This window comes from Geotrypetes seraphini, chromosome 5 (genome assembly GCF_902459505.1).
Source record: "Geotrypetes seraphini chromosome 5, aGeoSer1.1, whole genome shotgun sequence".
Taxonomy (NCBI): Eukaryota; Metazoa; Chordata; class Amphibia; order Gymnophiona; family Dermophiidae; genus Geotrypetes; species Geotrypetes seraphini.
Genome location: NC_047088.1, coordinates 84,040,295 through 84,067,933, shown reverse-complemented (window position 1 = coordinate 84,067,933; position 27,639 = coordinate 84,040,295). Strand labels below are relative to the sequence as shown.

The following is a 27,639-nucleotide window of genomic DNA, read 5'->3' as shown; positions in this document are numbered from 1 at the left end:
TCTGCGCTTCTTTGGGGGGAGCTGATCTATTGTCTCCAGAACCGGAATCGTCTGGTGGACAACTTCCTGTACCTCATTGGCAGGTTCCTCCTGTAACAGCTGGAATCTGTTCCTCAAGGCGATTAGTGGGTTCGATGTTAAACTGGTTTCAGGGTTACAGGTTTGGACAGTTTGGGCGTCCTGAGGATGGTTTTGTCCTGCTCCTGCTCGGTGACCTGGGACAACTCCTGGATGACTCTGTCGATGAAGGCCTCGTCCTCTCGGATGCTTCTCAAGTGCTTTACCTCTTCTCTCAGGCTCCTCAGCTCCTGCAAGATGTCTCCGTCTAGCTGATCCATCTCTTCTGTCTGTGTGGAGACTGTAGTCATCTGCTTGGGGATGACCTTGGTCTGTACAGAGATCTCTGTCCTCCGTTCTGGCTCTCCTTCCGTCTATACGTGGACCGTGGCAATCCCCTGGATCCCTTCAGTGACTGGGCTGCCAGTCTTGATTGTAGCCCTGTTGCTTCTTGTTCTTCCTGCCATTTTCAAAATTTTTTTTTTTTTGTTAGTTTAGATATTTGTTAGTTAGTTATGTCGGCCTGATCGTTAGTGAGCTAGAAAAGTCTGCCTGTTAGATAGTATGAAAGTCTGCCTGTCAGAGTTTGAAAGTTGGAAGGATAGAGGTAGTTAGTTAGTTAATTGTTAGTTTAGTCTGCCAGTTTGTTAGTTGGCTAGAAAGGGCTGCCTGTTAAATAGTTTGAAAGTTTGAAGGATAGAGTGACTGGTAAGGTCTGGCTGTTGCTTAGTTAGAGAGGTCTGCCTGGTTTGAAAGTTGGATAGAAAGTTTAAAAGATAGTCTGAAAGTTAAATAGCTAGTTGTATGTGCCTGGTGGTTGTACTCCGCCTTGTTATTTGTTAAAACCTTACCTTGGCAGTTATCCGGAGCCTTTCCTTGAGGCCTTTCGCAAAGGTGCTCTCGCTAAGGCGAGCACCTTTGCCGCTCGCCTTCGCCGCACGCCGAACAGCTGCGCGCCGTTGACTCATCCCCTTTTATGGGGGGAGTTTGGTTGGTGACGTCGGGGGTGGGCGGAGTTAGCTCTCGCCTCTTCCCCTGCTAGTACCGCCTTCTCTGTTCCTCTCTCCTCTCCTTCCTGCTAGCACACTCTCTGCTCCCTGCTCCGCTCACTGTTCTGCCATGTGCTCAGGACTGTTCTACCATGTGCTCAGGACTGTTCTACCATGTGTTCAGGACTGTTCTATATAGATAGAGCCCTCCCCTTTTACAAAGCCTTGTTAGGCTTTTTTATCACCGGCCATGGCAGTATGAACTCTGACGCTCATAGGAATGAGCATCGGAGCTAATACCGCCCTGGCTGGCGATAAAAAAAGCCTAACACAGCTTTGTAAAAGGAGCCCAGAAAGAGAGAAAAAAATTTATTTATTATATATCTATGATGGGTTTATGTATACAGTATTTCTGTATAATTTTTTTTTTGCCTTTGTATATACATATTTATATTTGCCTGTAGTGTCTGCCTATTAATTTTATAATCTTGTTGCAGGCAAATTGTTGAAACATGGACATATGGCTCCATGAACATTAGAGGCACAGAGATTTCATAAGGGCCAGCTTTTTCAGTTGGAGGTTAAGGCACACTCCCACTTCCCCACAGCTTCACCCTGCTCTGCCTACAGTTCCACACTTTCCTAGCATGAAAGCAATAAGGCAAACCTGAGATGGTCTTCTATCCTGCCAAAGTCAATAAAACGTTTTCAGCATCAATGCTGTATTGAGAAGAGAATCATGTTTACTTGCTTCCTGATGACGCCATAGCAAAACATGGACTCGAGTCAAGGGAAAGTTGGAGAAAAGTTTTTATTGGATTATGAGACCAAGTCGGTGGATGAATTTGTATTGGACAAAGCATGAAAAGGATTTCAGTGAGCTTTAAGAAGAATTGGAATTAGTGGAACACAACAATTTAGGAATAGAGAACATTTGATTAACAGTGCACAGATAAGTGGAGAAATTTATACTATTTACAAATTTGAAAAAAAATTTTCATAACAACTGTATCTTATTTTGATAAAAGACAATTATTATTAGGATTGGTAGGTAGGGAAGTGTGATGATATAAAGATGTGCTATATTTCCCATAACAGATTAAGCACTAAGCACTGCATTTATTTGAATATACACTGGTATTTATATTTAAGAACTAATAATAGAATTGTTACCCAAAATACAATTAACGCACCAAAATTTGGGAACAATCCTTAGATGCAAGTGCAACTTAATTGGTTAGCAAGACAATTAATAGCAGTAACTGGGCACTAGCAATCAATTTTTGCCTTTAATTACCATTAATTAGGATTTGTGCACGCATCTGGCTGAATGCTTTTCTATAACATGGAGCACCCAAATCCCATAGAGCGCAACCCAAAATAAGACAAGGCTATAAGAGGGACATGGGCAGGGTTCTGAAAGGGATGCATGCCTAAACTGAGCAACAGGAATTACACCAGTTTTTCACACACACAAGTCTTGACGCCCAAATTTGGTTTGAGAATGAGCGCTATGTACTATTCTGTAAAGAACATTCGGCACAGCACAACCTTTATAGAACAGCACTGAAAGCTGGTTTTTTTTTCTGGCGCCGATTTTTGAGTACCATTTATTGCATCTGGCACATAGCGAGGGAATGTTGGGTGAAGCTGTCACACACATGACTTACAGAGTACTGCTAGGGGTCATATTTCCATATACAGAAAATTTCCTTATAGGGAAATATGACCCCCCTCCCCCCCATGTGAGACGCTGCTAGGAGCGCCATTTTGAGGTTTGTACCAGAGTGGCCAGAAACGATTAGGCATCGTTCTGAAGAGCTCATGGGGGGGGGAGGGAGAATACCCCTGCTGTGATCAGTTGAGCAGCTGCAGCAGAGGAGCCCCTGAAATCGGCAGGAAGGATGCCCACTTCCCCTTCAAAGTCCCGCGGCAGAAGGTATGCCCACTCTCTCCTGCCAGAACCCCTGAAGCACCCCCACCCAACCGCGACAGACAGGAGGGATGCACACTCACTCCTGCCTGCAGGCTCCCCCCAAACCCATTTCCCACCCCAACTGCAGATACCCCCAAACCCCACCCCCCACCCCACCACCATACATTTTGTTGTAAGGCTGGCTGGAGGCATGCCTATACCCTCTGGCCAACAGGTCTTCCCCTTTCCTGTGCATCCTGGGATGCACTGGAGAGGGGCCTAAGGCCCTGATTGGCCCAGGCACCTAAGGCCCAGTTTATTCCCCTGGATCACCAATGATGTGTCAGGTAGCCACTAGAGGGATGAGTGGGCCTGGGGGAGCATACATGGAGAGGTTGGGTCCAGGGAGGATCTCAGTGCCGCAGCCCAGGACGTGGTTCTGTGCCGCAGGAATAAAGCTGTTTGTGAGGTAGCTTGCAAACATTGTTATTCCTGTAAGATGGGATTCAACAACTATGATACCAGGATACCAGTGGCGTACCTAGCCTATGTGACATCCGGGGCCCATCATTTTTTGACACCCCCCCCCATCTGTATGAAAAACATGATTTTTAGTAACAATCCACACGTCACACAAGAGTGTACCTAGGAAAAGGCAGCATCTTACATACTGCAGTGAGCAGTACAACATCAAAACATCCATTGTAAAACTAAACAAGCCAGACTAGTACAGATAAATCCTGCACAGTCAATCCTAACAGAAAACCATGTCTTTCAGACACACAGAACACAGAAAACATCTTCACCTAGTAAGGAATATGTAATCACTAACTAACCCCTCCCCCTTTTACAAAACTGTAGTGTGGTTTTTAGTCATGGTGGTAACAGCTCTGACTCTCATAGAATTCTGAGCATCAGAGCTTTTACCACCACAGCTGGCGCTAAAAAACGCTCTACAGTTTTGTAAAGGGGGGGGGGGGGATAAAACAGAAATATGTAGACAAAGGTTAAATTGAACCACCAAGAAGCTGGACTCTGCATACAATGCAACACCACAGAAACAGCAATGCATTTCCCCTAAAGCAAAAAAATAAATAAATAGAATTTTTTTTCTACCTTGGATTCTCTGGTTTCTGCTTTCCTCATCTTCTTATCACTCAATTCCTTTCATCCACTGTCTAACCTCTTTCTGCCCCTTCTATATGGCATCTTCTCTCCTTCTATTCCCCTTCCAGAAACTTTATGCCTCCCCCTTCCATCTCTCCCTTCACCCCCATTGGTCTGGCATCCATCTTCTTCCCTTCCCTCCTCCAATGGTCTGGCATCTCTCTCCTCTCCTCTTCTTCCCTTCCCTCTCCCACACCCCCATGGTCTGGCATTTCACTCTCTCCTCTCCCTTCTCCCCACTTCCATCAGCATCTGTCCCCTTTCTTTCCCAATCCAATTCCATCCAGTATCCTTTCCCCTTATGTCTCTCTCCCCTTTCCCTGCACACCAATTCCAACAGCATCTGCCCCCTTTCTCTTCTTCTACCACCCTGCCCCTTACTCTCCCTCCACCACCCTTCCATACCATCCTGCCCCTCTCCCTCCATCACCCTTCCATACCACCTTGACCTCCTTTCTCTCCCTCCACCACCCTTCTATGCTCCTCTCTCCCACCAAACCAGCGAGGTCCCGCGATGACTGCTTCTGCTGCCTCTGCTCCGGAAGATGTCAGTGACATCGGAGGGGGTGGGCCGGCAGATGTAGGGAATTGCGGCAAGGTTCCCCGATGACTGCGGCTGCCAGTCCCTCCCCTCCGACATCACTGACATCTTCCGGAGCAGAGGCAGCAGAAGCAGTCATTGTGAGTCCTTCCTGCACTTCAGTGCGGCTGCCGACTCTGCTTCGGAATAACTACAGCAGCCGCGCTGAGGTGCAGTTTAGATCAGCGCGGGAGGTTCCAGACCCAACCGGCTATGCACCTCCCTAGGGCTGGCACCCCGGGCAATCCGCACCCCTATCCCGCTCTAGGCACGCCATTGCAGGATACCACAGATTGCTGAATCCTTAGTTTACTTGGGTATTCCTGTTTATATTTCTAACAAATTATTAAAATATGAGCCTCAGTATGAGCTATGTTCCTTCCATAAATGTTTGTGTCAACTGCCCTCTTTCAGTTCCATTAATTGATGGATTCCAGGAATAGGGTATTTTCCTATGCCGGTGCATTCTTATGGAACTTATTACCATCCGAATTAAGTGGCATTTGTAAATTTTGCTCTTTATTATTTTGACTGTATTATTTATCATACATTTTTTTTTAAAGTTGTTCAATTTTAACGTTGTAAACTGCTTTAGAACAAATATTGTGTTAAGTGCTATAAAAAGTCAATAAATTAATCCAAATCACAATCAAATGCATACTTTTAAAAAAATCTAGATGTTGACATTTACAACTGCTCCACGGCGTTTGTGTCAGCTATCTGCTTATAAAGAATTAAGCTGGTGTTTAATGCCATCTAAAAAAACATTAGGGCCTGATATTCAATGGGACTTATCAAGCTTACTTAAGCTCCTCTAGGCATGATTCTATAAACGGCATTGCGCGGTTGATTGACAACCATGCTGACTGATGCCTGTAAGTTAGGCACCGTTTATAGAATTAGGTCCTTTATGCATAGAAATATTTGTGATTCTGATATTTATATGAATAACATTTTAGCACAGAACAGGTATGTGCTGATAAGTTTTTTTCCTGCTCAGACATGCTCACAGCACCAGCTGCCTTTAGCGCAGAACCTTGTGAGAACGTGCTCAGTGTGCTCTTCCTTATTAATATACAAATTCTGTGCAGATCTAATTTGCATCTAATTTGTTTACTGCATTGGTAAGCAGAAAATGTGGTTCATGCTTGCATTAGAAGCTGTGCACTAGGCTATCTGTGCATGCCTAATGCAAGCTTTCTCCATCAACCCCTCTGTATCATGGGACTGTTCATCAACTTTTTGGCAGTCAAATGGTAAGCTTATACCAGTCTGTATGATACTTTTCATTCTTTTTTTTTTTATTTAATCTTTATTAATTTTCCAAAGTTATAAGTGTGACAGTAAGTTAAAACATTTTAACATTAAATATATCACTTAATATTCAGCAATAATACACATCATATAATCTTAACTCCCTCCCTTCCCACCCTTTCATAACAAATATTTTTATATGATATACTAAAAATTATCCCTCTCCCACCCTGAATATTGAACTTATAAATTTAAGGGAAAAATGGCATCTGTTCATTACAATATTTTGTTAACGGCTCCCACACATCTTGAAATTTCCTTAAATACCCCTGCTGTGTAGCTATTACTCTTTCCATTTTATATATATGACACAATGACACTACATAAGACACTTTTCATTCTTAATACTACATACTTCCAGGATCTGTTAGCCCAAATTCTTCACTTCAGCTAAAAACACCCCAATTGCAGCTGAGTTTACAGTAGCAAGCATAGGCACGAGAATGGAGGAGACCAATTGGGATAAGAACAGAATTAAAAAATATAAAGTTGATTCAACAGAAGGTGTTCAAAAGACACCAGGGCCCAGAAATTTGGGGAAAATTAAATCAAAGCATGCCAGAAGGCAAAATACATCTGGAAGGATAAAAGCATATGGGTTCAGGGGTGGTCAGTGAGAGATTTGAGGGCAATGTGCAAAGACTCATCTGCTTAACTATTTATATAAACCAGTAGGAGCTATAAAGCGGGGCTTGTGTGAAAAACGGTGACCCATCATTCCCGCGCCAGATAAAAACACACATCTGATAATCGCGCGTAGGACGTATGCGCGCCGGATTAAAACAGTAACTGTTAGCACTCTGAGGAGGGGTGTGTGTGTGTGGGGAACCTCCCACTAAACTTACAAGTGTTAGCGCTCCCGTTGGGGGGGGGAACCCCCACCACTACACTAAAAATTGCCGACTACCCCAAAAACTTAGCAAAATGGCAATTTTCAGTGTAGTGGGGTTTTTTCCCCTCTACACCTCCCCCAACGGGAGCGCAAACACTTGCAAGTTTAGTGGGGGGGGGGTTTTCCCCCAAACTCCCCTCCTCACAGCGCTAACAGTTACTGTTTTAATCTGGCACGCCTACAGTATGTCCTGTGCAGGATTGTCGGTGCGTTTTTGTCCAGCGTGCTTCTGTTATGGTACTGTGAAAACCACAGCCACTCGTGCATAATGCAGGCCCTTCAGCTTCGGAAACACATTTTATATCATTTCTAAGGCAAGAAAATGATTTGGCACTGGTGAGCCTGCAAAAGACAAACACAGAGACTGCCTATGAAGAGGAGTGACTCTTCTCTCCCCTGCACGTGCCCTTCACGTTGCCCATAAAACTCACTGTTTGTTTTGAGCCGTGCTGGTTCACTGCTCCGGCTGCCAGCCTGGTTTATGGCCTTGACTAGGAAGATGTATCGGGTGCCACTCTGGAGCCCGTGCACTGTGTAATGGTTTTGCTTGATATTGGGCACAATCATCCAGCTGTCCATGGAGTTGTACAAACCTGCCATGAGGGAGAGCGAGATTTATGGGCAAATAATAGATGGATACAGACAGAGCATCAGGCACACTTGAAGAGCTGTTAAGCAAAAGTTCACAGGTCACGCTGCATCTTTCAGCCTAATTGATAGTCATCCAAAGAGCTGAAACCAGCAGTATGAGTATAGAGGGCAATTTACAAGATGAAAGGAAATGCTTATGAGAGGAATAGGGTCTTTAGTTAGTAACTAAAGAAGGGATTTCTTGCTAAGATGGCAAATTCAACATATAAGGACAAAGTTTCTTGCTCACAAAAAAATGAGGAGCAACTTAGCAATGCTCTGACATTTGTTTTTCTTATTCTAACTTATTTTTCTTGACATTATACACACTGCAGCTTGCCTGATGACAGCAAGAGAAGGTACATAGTAGTGATGAATATTGCCTGACAATGGAATGACTGATTTTGGTCCAATAGCAGCATAAGAAGATACCCAGTAATGAATGAACCCTGCCTAGTGAGAGCAAAGATACACAGATATCACGAAAGCCTAACAGGCAGACAAGATATACAGCAACCAATCATAGAAAGCAATTAGCTGTCACATGTCTCAACAAAAGCTCTTCATTTCAGCACAATACAAAATCACTCAGTCAAGACTGGAGGCCTAGAATCAGCACCCTGGGTCTGAATAAGCCCTCTCAGACAAAACACTCATCTTACCCTCCAGATTTCATTCTAAAGAGAACTTACTCACAAAGGGGTTAAAACAGGCATTGACTAATTTTATGAGTATAAAAGCCCATGGAGGAGAGCTTTCTCAACCTCCTTTCACAACCAAAGTTGAGAAACTGGGAAGATGGTGCCGATGAGAGCAATACTGGATTCCCCTTTCGAGCCCTTCCACTACTCCTTTATGCCCTTATTCTATAAAGTGTTAAGCGCCAACATTGACGTCTAACTTAATTAATCAATGTGCTTAATTAAGTAATTAATTCAATTTTCTATACCAGGGGTGTCCGCATGCGGCCCCATGAAGTATTTTGTGCGGCCCCAGTAGAGGGCGATGCAGTGTTTTTCTCTGCTGCTCCCGGGTGTTTACCGTCTTGCCGGCTCCCTCCTCTGTCGTGCTGCAGCGTTTGCACGTTTGTGTAGCCCCAGAAACATTTTTTTCGGCCAATGTGGCCCAGGGAAGCCAAAAGTTGGACACTTCTGTTCTATACCATTCCCACAGGGGAGCTCAGAACGGTTTACATGAATTTATTCAGGTATTCTAGCATTTTTCCCTGTCTGTCCCAGCGGGCTCACAATCTGTCTAATGTACCTGGGGCAATGAAGGGAATTAAGTGACTTGCCCAGAGTCACAAGGAGCAGCATGCGTTTGAACCCACAACCTCAGGGCGCTGAGGCTGTAGCTTTAACCACCGCGCCACACTCACGATATTGGCATGACCGGATTCTGTAACTGACGCTAGAGAATGACATGGTGACTGTTACATAAGAATTGCCATCGATGGATCAGACCCTAGGTCCATCAAGTCTGGCGATCCGCCATAATGGGGGGAAAAAAATCAACTGCTTGCAGTGGGTATGGGGACAAGGCCATTCACAGTCCCATGGAGCTGATGTCAGGGCGGTGAAGTCCCCCCTCCCCCGATCAGCTGAGTCGGCAGAACTCCCTGAAGATGCAGCTTCAGAGAGCACAGCTGGCTCAGCTGATTGGGGATAACTTCCCCTGCCGCAATCCGCCTAATGCCACAGCAGCCTTTTATTTAGGCGTTGGTAGGCGTTTAAACACTGTCATTTTTTTTGCTATTTCTGATGGAGTTTTTCAACTAACTACCAACGCCTACGTTTAGGCGCTGGCTATAGAATTTCCCTGTCAGTACCTCCCAATTGGCTTTAATTGGACTTAATTGAAAGTTATCTAATTCGAAAATCTCAATTGTGTATAAAGTAGGCATCTAGCCCAAAGTGCCTACACTAAAAGTGGGCATGGTTAGGGGTGGATCGTGGTCATGTTTTCAAATTAGGCGCCTTTTTATGAATTAGGTACTTTTAGGCTCTGATATCGGCACCTAACTTTAGGCAAGGAAAACCCTGGCATAAATATGGTGCACCTAAATGTTAAAACGCTGAGCACCACTTAAGTATGCTTAGGCAACACTAAGTGTGATTCTATAAAGACACCTAAGTTTTACAGAATCATTGCTGATATCGGCACCTAACTTTAGGTGGACTTTATAGAATCAGGGCCTTAGCACCTGTCATTTACTAGAGCCATTTTCCTGTTCTAAATCCATGGGGATAAAAAGTTTGGTAAATTAGCATTCTGCCCTACCCTATGCCAACTGCATAAGTTATAGAATACTAGCAATCTAGGATATTATAAATGATGTGCATAAGTGCTGCATTTAATAGGGCACCTTTATGCCCGCTATTGACATGGAGTAAGTAGACATGCTTAACTTCCAACTTATGCTAGTATTCTATTAAGGGTAACACACTGGTCAGATTTACATCCCATGATGCAGAGTTCTGAAAAAGACCCTTGGGGCATGGCTTCTAGTCACAGGATCATTGCTGAAAGCACCAGACTAGAGAAAGTGATTTGATAGTATTGTAACGAACAGATCAAACGCTAAGAGGAACACAGTTTTCGGATGATTCCATTGCATATGTGATTTAGAACAATGTTTCCAAAACCACTGCATGGAGGTGTTCCACCTTGCCAGTCAAGTTTCAGGATTGCCACAATGAATATTCATAAGATAAAATTTCATAGACTAAAGACCTTCTGAGTTAGAAAATGATTCTCAAATCACAGTAGTCACTTGAAAGGAATCATTTCTAATGCTTCGGAGGGCTGTCTGCCTCATGGTCCATTTTATTCCTTATGATGGTGTACCTGTATATTGCAGTAACATGTACAGTCAAAGTTTATTAAATTAATTGCGGTTAAAACCAACACCTTACAATTAAACCACGGGAACTAACACGGTCTGTGTTTCGTTACACGCCTTAGGTGCAGGCTTAGACCCGCGTGTACACGCATGCACATAAAGCAGGAGGAGGAAGGGAGAAGCCACAGCACCTGGTGTTTCCTGCAGGGAGCAAAGGGATTAAGTACTGGCCTTTTTTTTTTTCTTCCTCTCGCTGGCTCTCCCTCCATAAAGCTCTGCCACCTTGAAAAATAACCTCTTTTACACACGGACTACATGAAGCCGAAGGAACTGTAGATACTGCCTTCCCGGGAGACGGCGGTGAAGTGACTGGAAACGGTCTTCTTGTCTTTCACTGCTCCACCTCGGGATTGGAGGAAAAAAGACAATTACGTTTTCACTAATCTACTCCTGCTCGGTTATCTTCCAAGGAAAGACTATTCGACTGAATTCCTCTCTCCCCCCCCCCTTACACTTGATTTGTGTGTGTGTGTGTACAGTGTTGGAAAAAAGAGGCTCCTGCCCCCATTTTACCAGGAGCACAGACGGTCCTTTCTCTCCCACGGGGTAGAGGAAGAGCAAGCTTTTTGCGGTTCAATTTGACTCCTTTCCAACTTAGGACCACTGAAAAAGGCGTGTACCGAAAGGCGTGGGTCTCGTGGTTTAATTTTAAGGTGTTGTTTTTATCCGCAATTATTTTAATAAACTTTGCCTGTATCATTGTACATGTTACTGCAGTTCTCCTTGCTTGTTTTGTCTTCGACCCTTTTACTGCAGATTTTGTTGGTTCTTCCTTTTTTTGTTTGTGTACCTGTATATCGTTAAAAAATTACTCCCTATAATGATACATTCACCTAGATTATTTCCCCTGATAAACTACCTATCTCTAATCAGTTATAAATACAAACTCTTAGGAAGCAATTCTACAACTGGGAGTCACAATGCAAATACCTTGATGCCATGCAATGAGTGCTAATTCTATAATTACATCTATATATCGAGGTCTGTTATAGAATACAAGTGTACAGTAAGTCAGTACCAGTGAATCATTTGGCGTGCTAACTTATGCCATGTTAATGACAGATATAAATGGGCATACCTAATTATTTTATAAGTTACATGCTCCACCCTTGTATATGCCACCCCTGCAGTTAAGCGCTATCTCCTGGATTCTATACATGGCACCCAAATGTAGGCGAGCTCTAATTTGCTTTTAACCATCAGTAATTGGGTGCCAATTACCAATTACTGATGTTAGGGCACTGGTCTTTGACCTAAGGGCCGCCGCATGAGCAGACTGCTGGGCACGATGGACCACTGGTCTGACCCAGCAGCGGCAATTCTTATGTTCTTAATTGGCATTCATTAAAATTTGCACACACATCTGGCAGCATGCTATTCTATAACTCCCATAGCGCATATCACACAAGGGGGTGTGTGACTAAGGGAGGGGCATGGACATAGGAGCACTGCAAAAAAGTGATGCGCATAGTCATAGAATGCAAGGTAAGAATGTCCAACTTGGGCACCAGCATTTATAGCAGATTTCAAAAAACAAAAGGAATTGACCCCAAAATATCCACAAAGAAGAAAATCCAGAGAAAACCAAAAAAAACCTCTGTGGAGTGATGATGTTCCTAAATGAACTTTTTGAAAATGTCAAAGTTCCAAAGGTACACTGAAATCATCCACATAAAAATAAATCATCCACATAAAAGTCTTCTTCAGGGGTCCTATAAATAATGAGGGGTACCCCTGAAGAAGACTTTTTGTCGAAACGCGGACCGTGTTGGGTCCTGTAACCCTAGCAGACTAGGTCCTTTAAGGCTTTTATGTGGATGATTTATTTTTATGTGGATGATTTATTTTTATGTGGATGAAATTATGTTATATGGATGATTTCAGTGTACCTTTGGAACTTTGACACTTTCAAATAAAGTCCATTTAGGATCATCGTCACTCCACAGAGTTTTTTTGGTTTTCTCTTTATAGCAGATTTCACCAGGTAATAAATAAATAAGTCTGGCATCCTTTAGGGGAGGGAATTAGTGCTATGTGCTGTTCAATGAAGGATGTGTGCCCTTTTACAGAATAGCGCTGCCTTTTTAGAACACATTTTTGAGTGCGCTTTCTAAAATTCCCTCCTAAGGCACTTATGAATAAGGTGACCATATGTTGCGCTTTCAACGGGACAGTCCCATTTTCGGACCGACCGTCCCGTTGTCCCGACCCACTGCTTTGGGACACCGAAATGTCCCGTTTTCAGGGACAGCGTCCCGAAGCTGTGCACGGGGACATCGGGACAGGCGATCACTTTCCTTCCCTGCCGTGCCGATTCAAAGCCCGGTCCGCCGTCGCTGCTGCTTGCCTTCTTCCTGACATCAATTTTGACATCGGAGAGGAAATGCCGGGCCAGCCAATCGTTGCCTGGCTGACCCAGAACTTCCTCTCCGATGTCAGAATTGACGTCGGGAAGAAGGCAAGAACAGCAACAGCGGACTGGGCTTTGAATCGGCGCGGCAGGGAGGGAAGGAGGGAGTCTGGAAGGCAGCAGTGGTACATGGATGGGGGAGGGGGGGTTGAATCAGGCACTGGAGAGAGGGAGGTAGGCTGGCTTCGGGGGAGGGGTGGGACAAAGGCTGGAAGCCAAGACATAGGAAGGAGGCACTAGGGGTACTAAGGACACAGGACAGAGGCACTGGGGGCACTATGGACATGGGAAGGAGGTACTGGGGCACTATGGACACAGGAAGGGGCACTGGGGGCACTAAGGACATGAGAGGAGACACTGGGGGCACTAAGGGCACAAGACAGAGGCACTGGTGGCACTAAGGACACACAGGACAGAGGCACTGGAGGCACTATGGACATGGGAAGGAGGCACTGGGGGCACTAAGGACACAGGACAGAGGCACTGGGGGCACTATGGACATGGGAAGGAGGCACTGGGGGCACTAAGGACACAGGACAGAGGCACTGGGGGCATTATGGACACAGGATGGAGGCACTGAGGGCACTATGGACATGGGAGGGAATAGAAAGGGACAATTGTTGAGCCTGAGTGGAGAAAGAAAGAAAGAAAGAAATGAAAGAAAGGATACACAGTCAGAAGGAAACACAACCAGAGACTCATGATATCACCAGACAGCAAAGGTAGGAAAAATGATTTTATTTTCAATTTAGTGATCAAAATGTGTCAGTTTTGAGAATTTATATCTGCTGTCTATATTTTGCACTATATTTGTCTATTTTTCTATAGTTACTGAGGTGACATTGCATATTTTAAAGTCATCTGCCTTGACATCTTTGAAAACCCCCCAAATATAAATGATAATTAACATTTTCTCTGCGTATAATGTGCTTTACAGGTTTTTTTTTATTTTATGGTTACCATTATGAATTAATAAGATATTATGTGTACATGAAAAATGAATGGAAGAAATTGGGGGTGGGATTTGGGGCGGGATGGGGCAGGGCTAGGACAGGATTGGGGGCAGGACTGACAATTAATATATGTTCCCTTTTGATGAAAATAATAAATGGTCACGTTAGTTATGAATCATACAAAGTGAACATGCTCCCACAAAACTCCTGACCCCCCAGTACCTTTTTCAGAAGTTGGGAGCAGGAGGGAAGCACGGTCCCTGAAGCTCCAAAGCCCGCCGATCCAAAATGGCGGGCCTTCCCTCTTCGGTGCATCATGTGATGCACGGGAAGGGCCTAAGGGTCTATTTTGTTTAGACACTGAAGGCTTCTCCCTCTGTATCCCGGGATACAGAGATAGATGGACCTAGGCCCTGACTGGCTCAGATGCCAAGGGCCCCTTCCCTTGGGAGGGGTCTTAGGTGTCTGAGCCAATCAGGGCCTTAGGCCCCTCCTGGTGCATCACATGATGCACTGAGGAAAGGACTATCATTTTGGATCAACGGGCCTTGGAGCTGGAGGGACCATGCTTCCCTCCTGCTCCCAATTTATGAAAAAGATACTGGATTTGAGGGGGGGGGGGTCAGGGTGTTTGTGGGAGCATCTGGTGGCAGGAGGGAGTGGGCATTCCTCCTGCCTTTTGGCGGGGAGGGGAGGGAATGGTTTGAGGGGATTGCGCCTGGTGTGGGAGAGGGCCTCTGTTGGCAAGAGAGCGTGGGCATCCTGCTGATTTTTACTTGCTGGTGCGGGGGGGGGGGGGGGAGGATTTGGCAAGGCAGGAGGGCTTCACTCCTGCTGATTTTTGCTGGCATGGGGGGTGTCGGTCCCGGTGTCAGTTTGTCGGGGGGGCCGTGTGTGTACTCTTTACTTTTTTTTAAAATAGGGCATACACAGCATCTGTGCCCATTAAAAAAAAAGGTTTCCTGTCCCAAACAGCTGAGTGACAGGAGGCTACTTTGGGGCTTCCCCTGCTTCTCAGCTGTCCAGGCTTCCCCTGTTGGCTCTGGTCATGTGTGAGAGTCGCTTTTAACAGCGATCAATTGGATGGGAGAGACGGGGATTACAGGAACCTCCATATGAATCATTTGTATGCAAAATTTTTAGTGCATGAATAGCTCTTTTAAAATAGGACCCACGCGGTCTTACCAATCCTGTTTAGTGCATCTAGCACTCAGAAGACATGGGCCGCTAAGGGGAGAATTCATCAAAAGACATCCATAGGAATATGATGGGTGTCATTAGTGTTTAGCATGTGCTAACGTGAATAGTGCCCATTGATAAATTACCCCACTAAGTATTCCGCAGCAAAGCACACAAGGAAACAATGGCTTTTGAAATGTGCACAACACAAGAAATTTGTCATCATACTTGGGACATCGTAGAAGAGTTGGTTGAGAGGATTTCATACCCTTTTTATGATTAAAATTTTTGGCTTTTGTCCAGACAGAACAACATCTGCAATTCTATATCACAGATGGGAAGTAACAAATATGAAAGTGCCAGCACACATCTGCAGCTGTTGTCCTACATGTAAATATTAGTTTTGTAAAAATGTATGTCCAAGACAGTTTGGCAAGGTTAATATTTATGTGCAGAACAGCCGCTGCAAACGTGTGCCATCACTTTCATGTTCTTCAGACTTGTGCACAAGAAGCTGCGATTACCGCAAAACCTTTGTGTACGTGCATGCAGTAGGCATTCCCTGATTAGTGCATGAGTTCTGCACGCATAAAATTTGTATAGAATTAACTATCTGCATAGCACAGTTTTAAGCTCATGGTAGAAGTTGCACGTTCAGCCATCCACACATAGTTCTACATGCATCGACCCAAGGAGAGAGTGACATCACAGATCAACCTGCGATCATGAGTACCATCCATGGTGACAGAAAAGGAAGCGAGAGGGGAACCCAATACTCCTAATTTCTCAAGTGCAATGAATGCCATCCAATTAGCTATCAAGATAAGCTGTGTATCAATTGAATATTTTTTTTAAAAAAAGAGCACCCCAAAACTACTAATGTTACTGCTAGTTTGAGATTCGTCAGAATTCCTTTGAGTCCTATTTAGTGTGTATCTTCTTTTGCTTTTCAGGTTGGATTTCAGTCACTACTATGTACCTTCTCCCTTCTTTTTTGTTTTTTTTATAGTCAGCATTGAATCATTAGAGGGGCATAATCAAAAGTGTGCCTAAGTCTGAGGTTGGACGTTTTGTGCAAGACGTCCCACAAACCCAGCAGGTAAAATGTCCATTTTATTTTTGGAAATGAGCTAGGTATAGGTTTTAGTCCTTAGGGCGTCTACCTTTTTTGCCTATTATCAAAAATAAAAATGTCCACGTGAAAAACGTACAAAAGCAAGTTTTGTAGATGTATAGTGGCAGAAGGAATCCCCATCTGCTGAACCAGTTTTAGGGGTTCCTAGCAGCTCAGCTGATAGGAATTCCCCCTGCCCAGGATCAGCTGAGCGACAGAGCCCTATACTCCTCCCCCTGACATTCCCAACATCCTCCATATCCTGACATCCTGTACCTCCTCCTGACATCCCGCACCTCCCCTGATATCCCAACATCTCCCTGATATCCCATACCTACCCCAACATCTCTGCCCCCCATATCCCCCCAACATTCCTGCCCCCCATACCTTCAGAAGAGCAAACAGCAGGAGGGAAGCTCCCTCCCTCCTGCCTACAGGGCCGCAAGTTGCAAATGATGGGGCTTCCCTCTCCCAATGCATCTTGGAGTGCAGTGGGAGGGACCAAAGGCCCTCATTGGCTTAAAATTGCTATTTTTCTCCTGCCATATGCTCTTCCAAAGGTACGGGGGGGCCAGGGATGTGGGAGGGGGGCCCAGGAATGTTGGGGATATGGGACGTCAGGAAGATGTCAGGGGAGTTATGGAATGTTAGGGAGTTGTGGAGGATGTCAGGGGGATGTCAGAGGGAGGGGCATAGGGCTCCACAGCTCAGCTGATCCTGGTAGGGGGAATCCCAATTAGCTGAGCTGCCAGGAATCCCTGAAACCGGCTCAGCTGATGGAGGTTCCTCTGCCGCGATCAGGTGATAGGAAGCCTACGGGGTTTTTTTTGCTCTTTGGGTGGTGGGAGGGGGCCGTGACCACTGGGGGAGTAAGGGGGGTCATGCCTTAAATTCTCCAAAGGTCTTCTTGTCAGTTTGGGCATCTTTGTGGAACTTAAATGCAACCCAAACAGGTCTAACTGCTGGTGTCTAAGTTCCCTCTAGGAAAGCTTTAATTATGGCTGGGGTACGTCCAGGATGAAGCCCGCCTGATTCCCGCCCATAACATACCTCCTAATGCGCCCCTTTGCTCTCTGGACACAGCAGCTTATAAGTGCTGCTGCATGTCCAGAAAGTTGGTTTTGATTATCGGCACTTGGATATCCCTGCTATTAGGACGTCCAAATGCCGACTTAGGCTGGTTTGTGGACGTTTTAAAATTTTGATTATGAGCCCCTTACTGTATAAATCCTATTTCTGCTAAGGCCAGAATTAAATAAAATTCAAACTAAAATTCAGCTGTATGATTTATCTGTATCCAGTCACACTGCAACCAGCTTATTCCTTTGGGCTATGTAGTTAAGCTTGTTGGGATAATGGCTGCATTAATGAGAAAGTTAACATGCACTATTTAACTCCAAACTCATTTGCATATAATTAACATGGACCATTATCGTGCATTAATTAATGAGTGATAGCAGCCCATGTTATCACTGCTTATTACATCAACCTCCTTATGCGGATTTTCCAGGTCTCTGCTCCTGGGTGAATGATTTCAGACTGTGTTGGAATAAACATCTATTTTAGTGAATTTGTAGCCATTCTGTTGCATTTGGAGGAGAGGAAGCAAGAACTGCACTATACTGTTAGACTGAGGGCTCCTTTTACGAAGCCGCGTTAGCGGTTTAATGCGCGTAATAGCGTGCGCTAATTTGCCGGTCGCGCTAGCCGCTACCGCCTCTTCTTGAGCAGGCGGTAGTTTTTCGGCTAGCGCGGGGGTTACATCGCACTAAAAATAGCCCTGAGTGTTTCTTACATCACTATAAGCTATATAACAATGAATGAAAACTACAAAAACTGCAAAATGACTGTACCTTCCCTAATAATACCAACACTCTATGCATAATTTAAAAAAAAAAGAAAAAGAAGAAGCCTGCCATCTAACAAGTTTCAAGCTTATTAAAAATTTGATTGAACGCAAATCAGAATTTCTAAGCGTTTTACAATTTATAATAATAAAGGGAGACAAACTTAACAAATAATCACTTAACAAGACATGACTGACAGACACAGTTAGGAAAGTTGGGAGAACTACTAATTAAAAGTAAAGTGTACAAAAAGGGAAGACCACACAGTAGGAAGGGGAAGCAGTCATAAATATTGAGCAGCACTATGGGCTCCTTTTACTAAGCTGCGATAGCGTTTTTAGCACGTGCTGAATTGCCGTGCGCATTAAACCCGCGCTACGCGGCTAGAACTAATGCCAGCTCAATGCTGCCATTAGTGCCTAGGGTGCGTGGCAATTCAGCGCGCGCTAAAACCGCTATCACAGCTTAGTTAAAGGAGCCCTATGTGTAAAAAAATTTTTTTTAGATGTTATACGTTATACGCCTCTTGGAAAAAGTAAGTCTTTAATAATTCCTTCAATTTCGATAAGTTTTTTTCCGTCCTGATATACAAAGGTAAAGAGTTCCATATCGTGGGGGCTGTAACTGCGAAAGAAGTGGCCCGACGTGAGCCAATAATTTTCAATGAAGCTATATGGAGAAGGTTTTGCGAGGAAGATCTTAGAATTCGTGTCGGATCATGTGGGATAAGAAGTTTATGAATAAATGCCGGTTCTTTAGTAACTAGAGATTTAAAGGAGAGAAGTGCTATTTTATAGATAATGCGTTACGACATTGGTAACCAGTGAGTGGAATTGAGCAGAGGGGTAACATGATCAAATTTTTTCTTATTTGCAATAATTTTTATGGCGGTGTTTTGTATCAATTGTAGCCAACGGATATCTTTTTGACAAATACCCTTATACAGTGCATTACAGTAGTCGAGTTTTGAAATAATAAGAGAATGAATAAGAATGTTAAGTGATGAAGGGTCCAAGATATTCACAAGTGATCGGATCATTCTTAATCTAATAAAACAATGGGGGGGGGGGTTTATAGTTCAATCTGTTTATTAAATACTTAATAAACAGATTGAACTAAAAAAAAACACACACAAAAAAATGTTTTATTACCGCACTAATTTGAGGGTGATAATTCACTTTGTTATCTATTATTATACCCAAGATTTTTGTAGAAGATACTAATGAAATAGGAATATTATTTATTGTAACGGGGTGAATAAGCTGAATGTGGAACATAACAACAGAAACCTGCCCAAAAGCAGAAACAGGATGTTACAGACCTGATCTGCAAGAGCAAAAGAAGATACACGATAAATATTAAAACTCACAGGGGCTCTGGCCAACCTCAAACCAGCACTGCCTCAGTTGGAAGCTGGTGCTCTGAGAACAAAGTCATGAATGGGCATAATCAAAACAAACTAAGTTGAATTTGGTCGTATGGCACTAAATGCCCAAAGTCGGCAGTGGGAAAATGCCCATTTTCGAAAAATACATCTAGAATATTACTTTTTTTAAAAATTGTCTATCTGGATGTCCAGGCTCTTGTTTGCCCAGACCACCAGTACATTCATCTTTATATCTTATTTTTGATCAAAATTTTGTCCAAGTCCCAATCGCCCAGAACAAGACCATTTAGATGTGGAAAGGGCCAATCTTGTAATGGACTGGCCACCTAGACATAGCAAAAGAGCAATGGGACATCTTACAGGGCACTGATGTGAACTTCACAAAAAGGGTGCCATTTAAACATTTTGTTTATTCATTTATTGATTCAACTTTCTATACTGTTCTTCCAGGAGAGCTCAGAATGGTTTACTTGAATTTGTTCAGGTACTTGAGCATTTTTCCCTCTCTGTCCTGGTGGGCTCACAATCTGTCTAATGTACCTGGGACAATGGGGGGGATTAAGTGACTTGCCCAGGGTCACAAGGAGCAGCATGGGTTTGAACCCATAGCCCCAGGGTGCTGAGGCTGTAGCTTTAACCACTGCACCACACTCCCTTATAGGTTATGGTGAGCTCCCCCAAACCCACTATACATACCTGTCTATAACCCCAATAGCCCTTATGGCTGCAGGAGGCACCTATATGGCAGTAGTGTAGGGTTTGGGGGGTTTTGTTTTTGGATGCACATTTGCCACCATAAATGTAGTGGTTAAAGTGACTTATGGACCTGGGTCCTCCTCTCTATGGTTCATTAGCCCACCACCCTAGGCTATTTAAGACATCTGTGTGCAGTTCTACTAGACTTTCCTATACTAGGTGCTGATGTTATGGAGACAGGTATGTATATTTTTATTCCAATCTTTGTGGGTGTGTGATGGGGTCAGTGAATACTGGGGGAGTGTGTGGGTCATTACTTTGTCTCTGCAGTGGTTATCTGGTCACTGTGAATATCTTTTTGGCACTTATACCTGTTTGTACATCTTCTAACTCAGTGTTCTTCAACCTTTTGACACCTATGGACCGGCAGAAATAAAATAATTATTTTGTGGACCGGCACCGGTCCGCGGACCAGTAGTGGAAGAACACTGGGCTAAATCGTGTCCATCTCCACTCAATTTTTGCCCCAGCCCCCGCCCCCATAATAGTACTAATTATAACACCATTTTTTCCATTCATTTTTCATATATACACACAATATAATTGTGCTGGTAGCGAGAGCAGGCAGCGGCTGTAGAGGAGAGGTGGCCGGGAGGAGGAGGAGGTAACCAGAGGGAAGAAGCACGCGAGGAGAGACCAGGAGGGGTTAGCGGCAGTGGGCAGCGGCGAGATTGAGCTCCGCCCACCGCACCGCGTCATCATCACCAAGCGCCCGCTCTCCCCCTTAATAGGGGGTGAGCCAACGGCGTGCAGCCATTCTGCGAGCGGCAAAGGTGAGCAGCAAAGGCGCTCGCCTTAGCGAGCGCCTTTGCGAAGGGCCTTGAGAAGGGCCCTATACAAGACATAATCTAAACTCTACATTTTCATACTCATTCAGACACACTCTTCCCCTTTTTTCTTCTTACATCCATACACTTTTCTTACACACTCTCAATCAGATAGTTAATCTTCCCTTGAACCTGTCAGACTCTCTAATCTCTCATACTCTCTAATCTCTCATTCCCCATCTTTCTCCTTACAAACTCTCTGATATCTCCACCTTTCTCTTTACAGAAATAAATCTCTTGGAAATGGCAGGGAGGACACGGAGCACCAAGGCTATTATCAAGATCAACACCCCAGCGTCAGGAGGGACCCAGGGGAGGCCAAGGTCTGTACCCAGAAGGAAGAGGGTGGCACGGATCAGAGGGCAGAGGTCTCTATGCAGACCGAGACCATCCCCCTTCCAAGGTTCACTACAGTCTCTACGCAGACAGAGGAGCTGGGACAGGGACACTTAGACGAGGACATCTTGCAGGAACTGCTGAACCTCAGGGAGGAGGTAAAGCGACTGAGGAGCATCAGGGATGACGAGGCCTTTATCGACGATGCCATCCTGGAACTGTCAAACATCACAGAACGAACCTACGACAAGTCCATCCTTAACACACCCAAACCTGCAGCCCTAAATTCAATGATTGGAGTACAGGAGATGATTGGAGATGCCGGCCCCTGGCAGCTGGTAACCTCCTCTATGGGCAAGCAAAGAAAACCTACCTCATTCTCACTTTCTTCTTCTTCTTTTTCTCTCCAACAGGATAGCTCTACAACAACCCCACAACTCACTCTCAGAAATAGATTTCAGATCTTACAAGAAGGAAACACCGAGGAAGTAACAGAAGGGGCTCAGGAGAATACTCAGCACATAACTTCGAATTCAGGGCTCACAGATCGGCCCCCCCGGATTGAACGAAGAGTGGTGGTCATTGGAGACTCCATGCTAAGGGGCACCGAGGGACCAATTTGCAGGCCCAATCTGCAGACAAGAGAGGTCTGCTGTCTCCCCGGAGCCAGGATCCAGGATGTCACCACCAGCCTAGACAAACTTTTAAAGCCCAATGATAATTTTCCCATGTTTCTCATCCATGTAGGCACAAACGACACTGCCAGGAGTACCACGGAGAACATTCCCAAAGATTTTAATGCCCTGGGAAAGAAGCTGAAGCAGATAGGAGCACAGGTGGTCTTCTCATCGATTCTCCCAGTAAGAAACAAAGGCAGAGCTAGAGAAGAGCGTATCCAACGGACTAACGAATGGCTTCGCGAATGGTGCATAGAAATGAACTTTGGATTCCTAGACCACGGCGAGACGCTCCAGGGACTACAGGGACCAGACGGACTCCACCTAACCAGGAAAGGTAAGAACGTATTCGGACATCGCCTGGCCCGTCTACTCCATAGGGCTTTAAACTAGGTAAGTTGGGGGAGGGTACATACTTATATCCCAGAGCAGTAAGAAACCACCCTGAGGAGGCGAGTCACATCCACACTTCTGAATCTAAGGTAAGTACCCATGCTATCCACAATAATTTAACGGGAATTATCAATAATAATTTAGGAGTCACTCTAGCTCAAAAGGGAATCTCTTCACAGATATGGAGGGCTATGTATGTCAATGCACACAGCTTGAGCAATAAAATTCTAGAATTGGAGACTGAAATATTAAATGCTAACCTTGACGTGGTAGCAATATCCGAAACTTGGTTCACGGACTCTCATGGGTGGGATATGATTATACCAGGCTACAACCTACTACGTTGCGACAGAGAGGGTAAGTTAGGAGGAGGGGTAGCATTATACACTAAGGAGAACATCAGAACTACCAGAATTACAGATGTTAGATACACTGAGGAATCCCTCTGGGTGAATCTAGCCAGAGGAAAAGAAAAATGCCTATACCTTGGTGTGATATACAGACCTCCCAGACAACAGGAAGACAAAGACATGGAACTAATCGAGGATATAGAGAACATCACTCTACGGGGAGACACAGTGATGCTAGGGGACTTCAACATGCCAGATGCAGATTGGAACACACTCTCCGCGACTACGTGTGGCAGCAAAAGAATTTTAAACTCCATAAAGGTGCACGACTCAAGCAAATGGTATTGGAGCCCACTAGGGACCAGGCGATACTAGACCTGGTACTCACCAACGGAGATAGTGTCTCGGAAGTCTCAGTTGGAGATGCACTAGCCTCCAGCGACCATAAAATGGTATGGCTTAACATCAAGAAAGGTTTCTCAAGGTCAAACACAGTAACAAAGGTTCTCAACTTTAGAGGCACAGACTTCGACCGCATGGGAGATTTTGTCCATCAGGAGTTGCATAAACAAGCAAAGTCTAACAATGTAGAGGATATGTGGTCAACTCTGAAGTTAACCCTACATGAAGCAACAAACCGCTACATAAGAACAGTAAGTAAGCGCAGGAGAAACAAAAGACCCCAATGGTACAGTGCAGAAATTTCGGACCTCGTCAAAAAGAAAAAAGAAGCATTTATCACCTACAAACATTTATGAAAACAAGAGGCGAAAAAAGACTATCTGGACAGATCTAAAGCCGTCAAAATAGCAGTCAGAGAGGCCAAACTCCGAATGGAAGAAGATCTAGCACGAAACATTAAGAAAGGGGATAAATCTTTCTTCAGCTATATTAGTGACAGGAAAAGAAACAAAGATGGGATAGAACGCCTGAAGCAATCGGATGGTAAGTTTGTAGAATCAGATTCTGCTAAGGCAGAATTACTAAACGAATACTTCTGCTCAGTCTTCACCTGTGAAGCGCCGGGAGCTGGTCCACAGCTTCAGACGGGAGACAACCAGAAAGACCCGTTTCATGATTTCGAGTTTACACCCAGTAGCGTCTACCACGAACTATCAAGACTCAAAGTAAACAAAGCCATGGGTCCGGACAACATACACCCCAGGGTGTTCAAGGAATTGAGTGAAGTCCTGGCAGAACCACTATCTGTTCTTTTCAATCTTTCCCTACGCACAGGAAAAGTCCCCTTGGACTGGAAAACCGCCAACGTTATCCCACTCCACAAAAAGGGCTGCCGGACAGAAACGGCAAACTACAGACCAGTGAGTCTCACGTCTATAGTGTGCAAGCTCATGGAAAAACTGATCAAACGGAATCTTGACAAAATCTTTGACGAGGAAAACCTACGTGATCCCCACCAACACGGATTCACCCAGGGCAGATCCTGCCAATCTAATCTAATTAGCTTTTTTGACTGGGCTACTAGACAACTGGATGTCGGAAAGTCACTGGATGTAGTATATTTGGACTTCAGTAAAGCTTTTGATAGCGTTCCACACCGAAGGTTATTGAATAAGCTGAAATCGATAAGATTAGGGGATACTCTAACTACATGGGTTGAGGATTGGCTGAGCGGTACACTTCAGAGGGTGGTGGTAAACGGTACCCCATCCAAAACGTCAGACGTGATCAGTGGAGTGCCACAGGGTTCGGTCTTGGGCCCGATTCTATTCAACTTATTTATAAGAGATATGACCCAAGGACTTAGAGGAAGGGTATCTCTGTTCGCCGACGCCACCAAACTTTGCAACATAGTAGGTGAAAGCATCTTGCCTGATAATATGACACAGGATCTACTGCTGCTGGAACGGTGGTCAGCAACATGGCAGCTAGGCTTCAATGCTAAAAAGTGTAAGGTAATGCACCTGGGTAAGAAAAATCCACTCAGAACTTACGTACTAAATGGTGAGACCTTGGCCAGGACCACGACGGAACGTGATCTAGGGGTGATCATTAGTGAGGACATGAAGGCTGCCAATCAAGTGGAGAAGGCTTCCTCCAGGGCAAGACAAATGATGGGTTGTATCCGTAGAGGTTTTGTCAGCAGAAGACCTGAAGTCATGATGCCGCTATACAGGTCCATGGTGAGGCCTCATTTGGAGTATTGTGTTCAATTCTGGAGACCACACTACCGGAAGGATGTGCTGAGAATCGAGTCAGTTCAGCGAATGGCCACTAGAATGGTCTTAGGGCTCAAGGATCTCACGTATGAAGAAAGACTGAATAAATTGAGGCTGTACTCACTGGAGGAAAGAAGAGAGAGAGGAGACATGATTGAGACGTTTAAGTACATCATGGGCCGTATCGAGTCTGAAGAGGATATCTTCTACCTCATGGGACCCTCGACCACCAGAGGGCATCCGCTGAAAATCAGGGGAGGGAAGTTTCATAGCGACTCCAGAAAATACTTCTTCACCGAAAGAGTGGTGGATCATTGGAACAAACTCCCCCTGCAGGTGATTGAGATTTTAAGAGAAAATGGGATATTCACATGGGATCTCTAAGGGGGTGAAATCAAGGGGGCGGGTATTTGAAATGGGCAGACTTGGTGGGCTATAGCCCTTTTCTGCCGTCATTTTCTATGTTTCTATGTTTCTATAATGGTTAACCACAAATTAAAATATACAATGCATACTGTATGCTTTTTAACATTCATTCCTACCAGAAAACAGATAACCCCATGCAAATGCAGGACCAAAAACTAAAAGTACTAAGACTCTGCAACAGTGCAACCCCAGAGGAAAAGAAACAAATGCATTTCTTCCTGAACACTAATTTTTAAAAAATAGACAAATCAATTATTAAATAAAAAAAATAAAAGCATTTCTCTCTCTCCCTCCATGTGCCTTGCCTTCTGGCTTGCCCCCCGGTGTTATCTTTGGGCTGGTCCACTGTGCGATCAACTCAGCATCTTTGGGCCGGCTCCCTGAGTGCTGCATTGCACAAAGCTGTGGGCAGTGGCTCCTTGCGCGCACCCTGTGCCTCATCTGGAAGCTTTCCCTCTGACGTTGCGATATCAGAGAGAAAGCTTCCAGTTCAGGCACAAGCCGCGCATAGGAGCATTTTCCCACAGCACTCTGCACTGCAGCAATCAGGGAGCCAGCCCAAAGACGCCGTGTTGATAGCACTGTGGACTAGCAGCTGAAGAATGCTGTCTTGGGCCCTTTGGACCGGGAGAAAATTTGTGCGGACCAGCAATTGAAGAACACTGATCTAACTCACAATGTTTAAGTTCCATCCAGGATGTGTAATAAAACCTTTGATTATCCCTGCAGGACGACTAAGACTAGGTCGGCCCACATCCCACCCTAACCACTCCTGCAACTATGTCCCTTTTAGCTCTGGGCACACAGCAGGATTCAGAGGCCTAAAAATTCAGAGGCCTAAAAATTCCCTCAACATATCCAGAAAATTGGTTTATCAGTACTTGGACCACCTGTCTTTTAGGTCGTCCAAATGCCAGCTTCGGCAGGTTTTTAGACGTGTTTAAGTTTTGATTATGACGACCTTTTAATTGCGTTTAAACAACATGATCAATTATCACGTTGATTAAAGGCAATTAAACAAATTAAGCCCCTTTTTTTACAAATGAATAGTGCATGTTTTAGCTTCAGCGGTGGTAACTGCTCCAGTGTTCATAGGAATTCTGTGAGCGTCAGAACAGTTACCGGCACTGCCAGCGCAGTCAGGGGGTAAATTTAAAAGTAGCTACACAGATTTAGGCAACAAGTATTTAATTTTAGATATTAATTTAAAACCTGCATTTTCACCCAAAAGGATATACAAAGCGGCTTACAAGTATTAAAGCAGACATACATATCCTACAAAACAAAATTCCACAATAATGTACAGTATAATAAGCTGTATTATAGAAAAGCATTAATGTCTATTTGAATACTTTGATTTGTGCTTATTCGATGCTTCATAAGTATTATGTCTCTCTTTTACTATACTGTATGTATTACTGTACAGTAAATCACTTATTTGAATTTCAGTGCTGTTAATGAGTATATTTTTGAAACTATTTCATGATAGTCCTATTATTAAGTTTCAGTTTATTTATTTTAACTCTACCTCATTCTTTGTATTTATGTTTCTATTTGGTCTTCTTACTTCTGTTATGCTGTTAACAAAATTGTAAGTTTTATGTTGAATTATATCTGCTGTATACTGCCTTGGGTGAATTTCTTCATAAAGGCAGTTAATAAATCTCAATAAATAAATACCCCCCCCCCCTTTTTTTTTGAAGCCACGTTAGGCTTTTTTATCGCCGGCCACAGTGGTAAAACCTCCAACGCTCATAGAATTCCTATGAGCATTGGAGCTAATACCGTCACGGCCGGCAATAATGAAGCCTAATCTAGCTTCATAAAAGGAGGCCTAAATAATAAAAGAAAAATCAAACAAAATCAGCTAACAATTCCCTCCTAATCATTAACATTGGAATTCCTTAAAATAATGATTGCACAGCAATGCTTTCAAAAGCCATGGAATTTCAGATAGTTTAATTTGCTCCACATTGAACCTGGTAGATTGTCAGCATCTTAGTGTCAACAAGTCAGAAGCCCTTTGATTCTAGAATCTCGATCTCCTTCCTCACATTGGCAGCCAATGTGAGGAAGGAGATCGAGAGGGCTTTAAACTGAGGAGAGGGGGAAAGCCGACAGCTGATCTGATGTTGACGCTTCGGACAACAGTATCCAGAACAGATGCTGAACGGGCTGACTGCAGGGAGGAAGCAGAGGGACCGGAAGATCTTAGAATCAGACAGCGAGGGAAACATCAGGTAAAGGGAGCTTGCTGGGAGAAAACTAATGGGCATGGAGACACAGGGGGACTGGGTGGCACGAGGGCGAAAGCCAAGGGTAATATAGAGGTACCACAAGGCGAGGGGGATCAAACAG

The 27,639-nt window shown here is 44.4% G+C and overlaps 1 protein-coding gene across 10 annotated transcripts in view; it reads right to left on the bottom strand.

Annotated features, from left to right (window-relative positions):
- The window catches only part of LOC117360819 (probable E3 ubiquitin-protein ligase MID2), a 651,807-nt gene that overhangs the window by 84,832 nt on the left and 539,336 nt on the right, over positions 1-27,639 (bottom strand). For all 10 annotated transcript variants that reach the window (XM_033945263.1, XM_033945261.1, XM_033945267.1 and 7 more), the window contains one exon: positions 7,346-7,507. In XM_033945263.1, the coding sequence (XP_033801154.1) occupies positions 7,346-7,507 (162 nt within the window). The remainder of the gene's footprint in view (positions 1-7,345; positions 7,508-27,639) is intronic.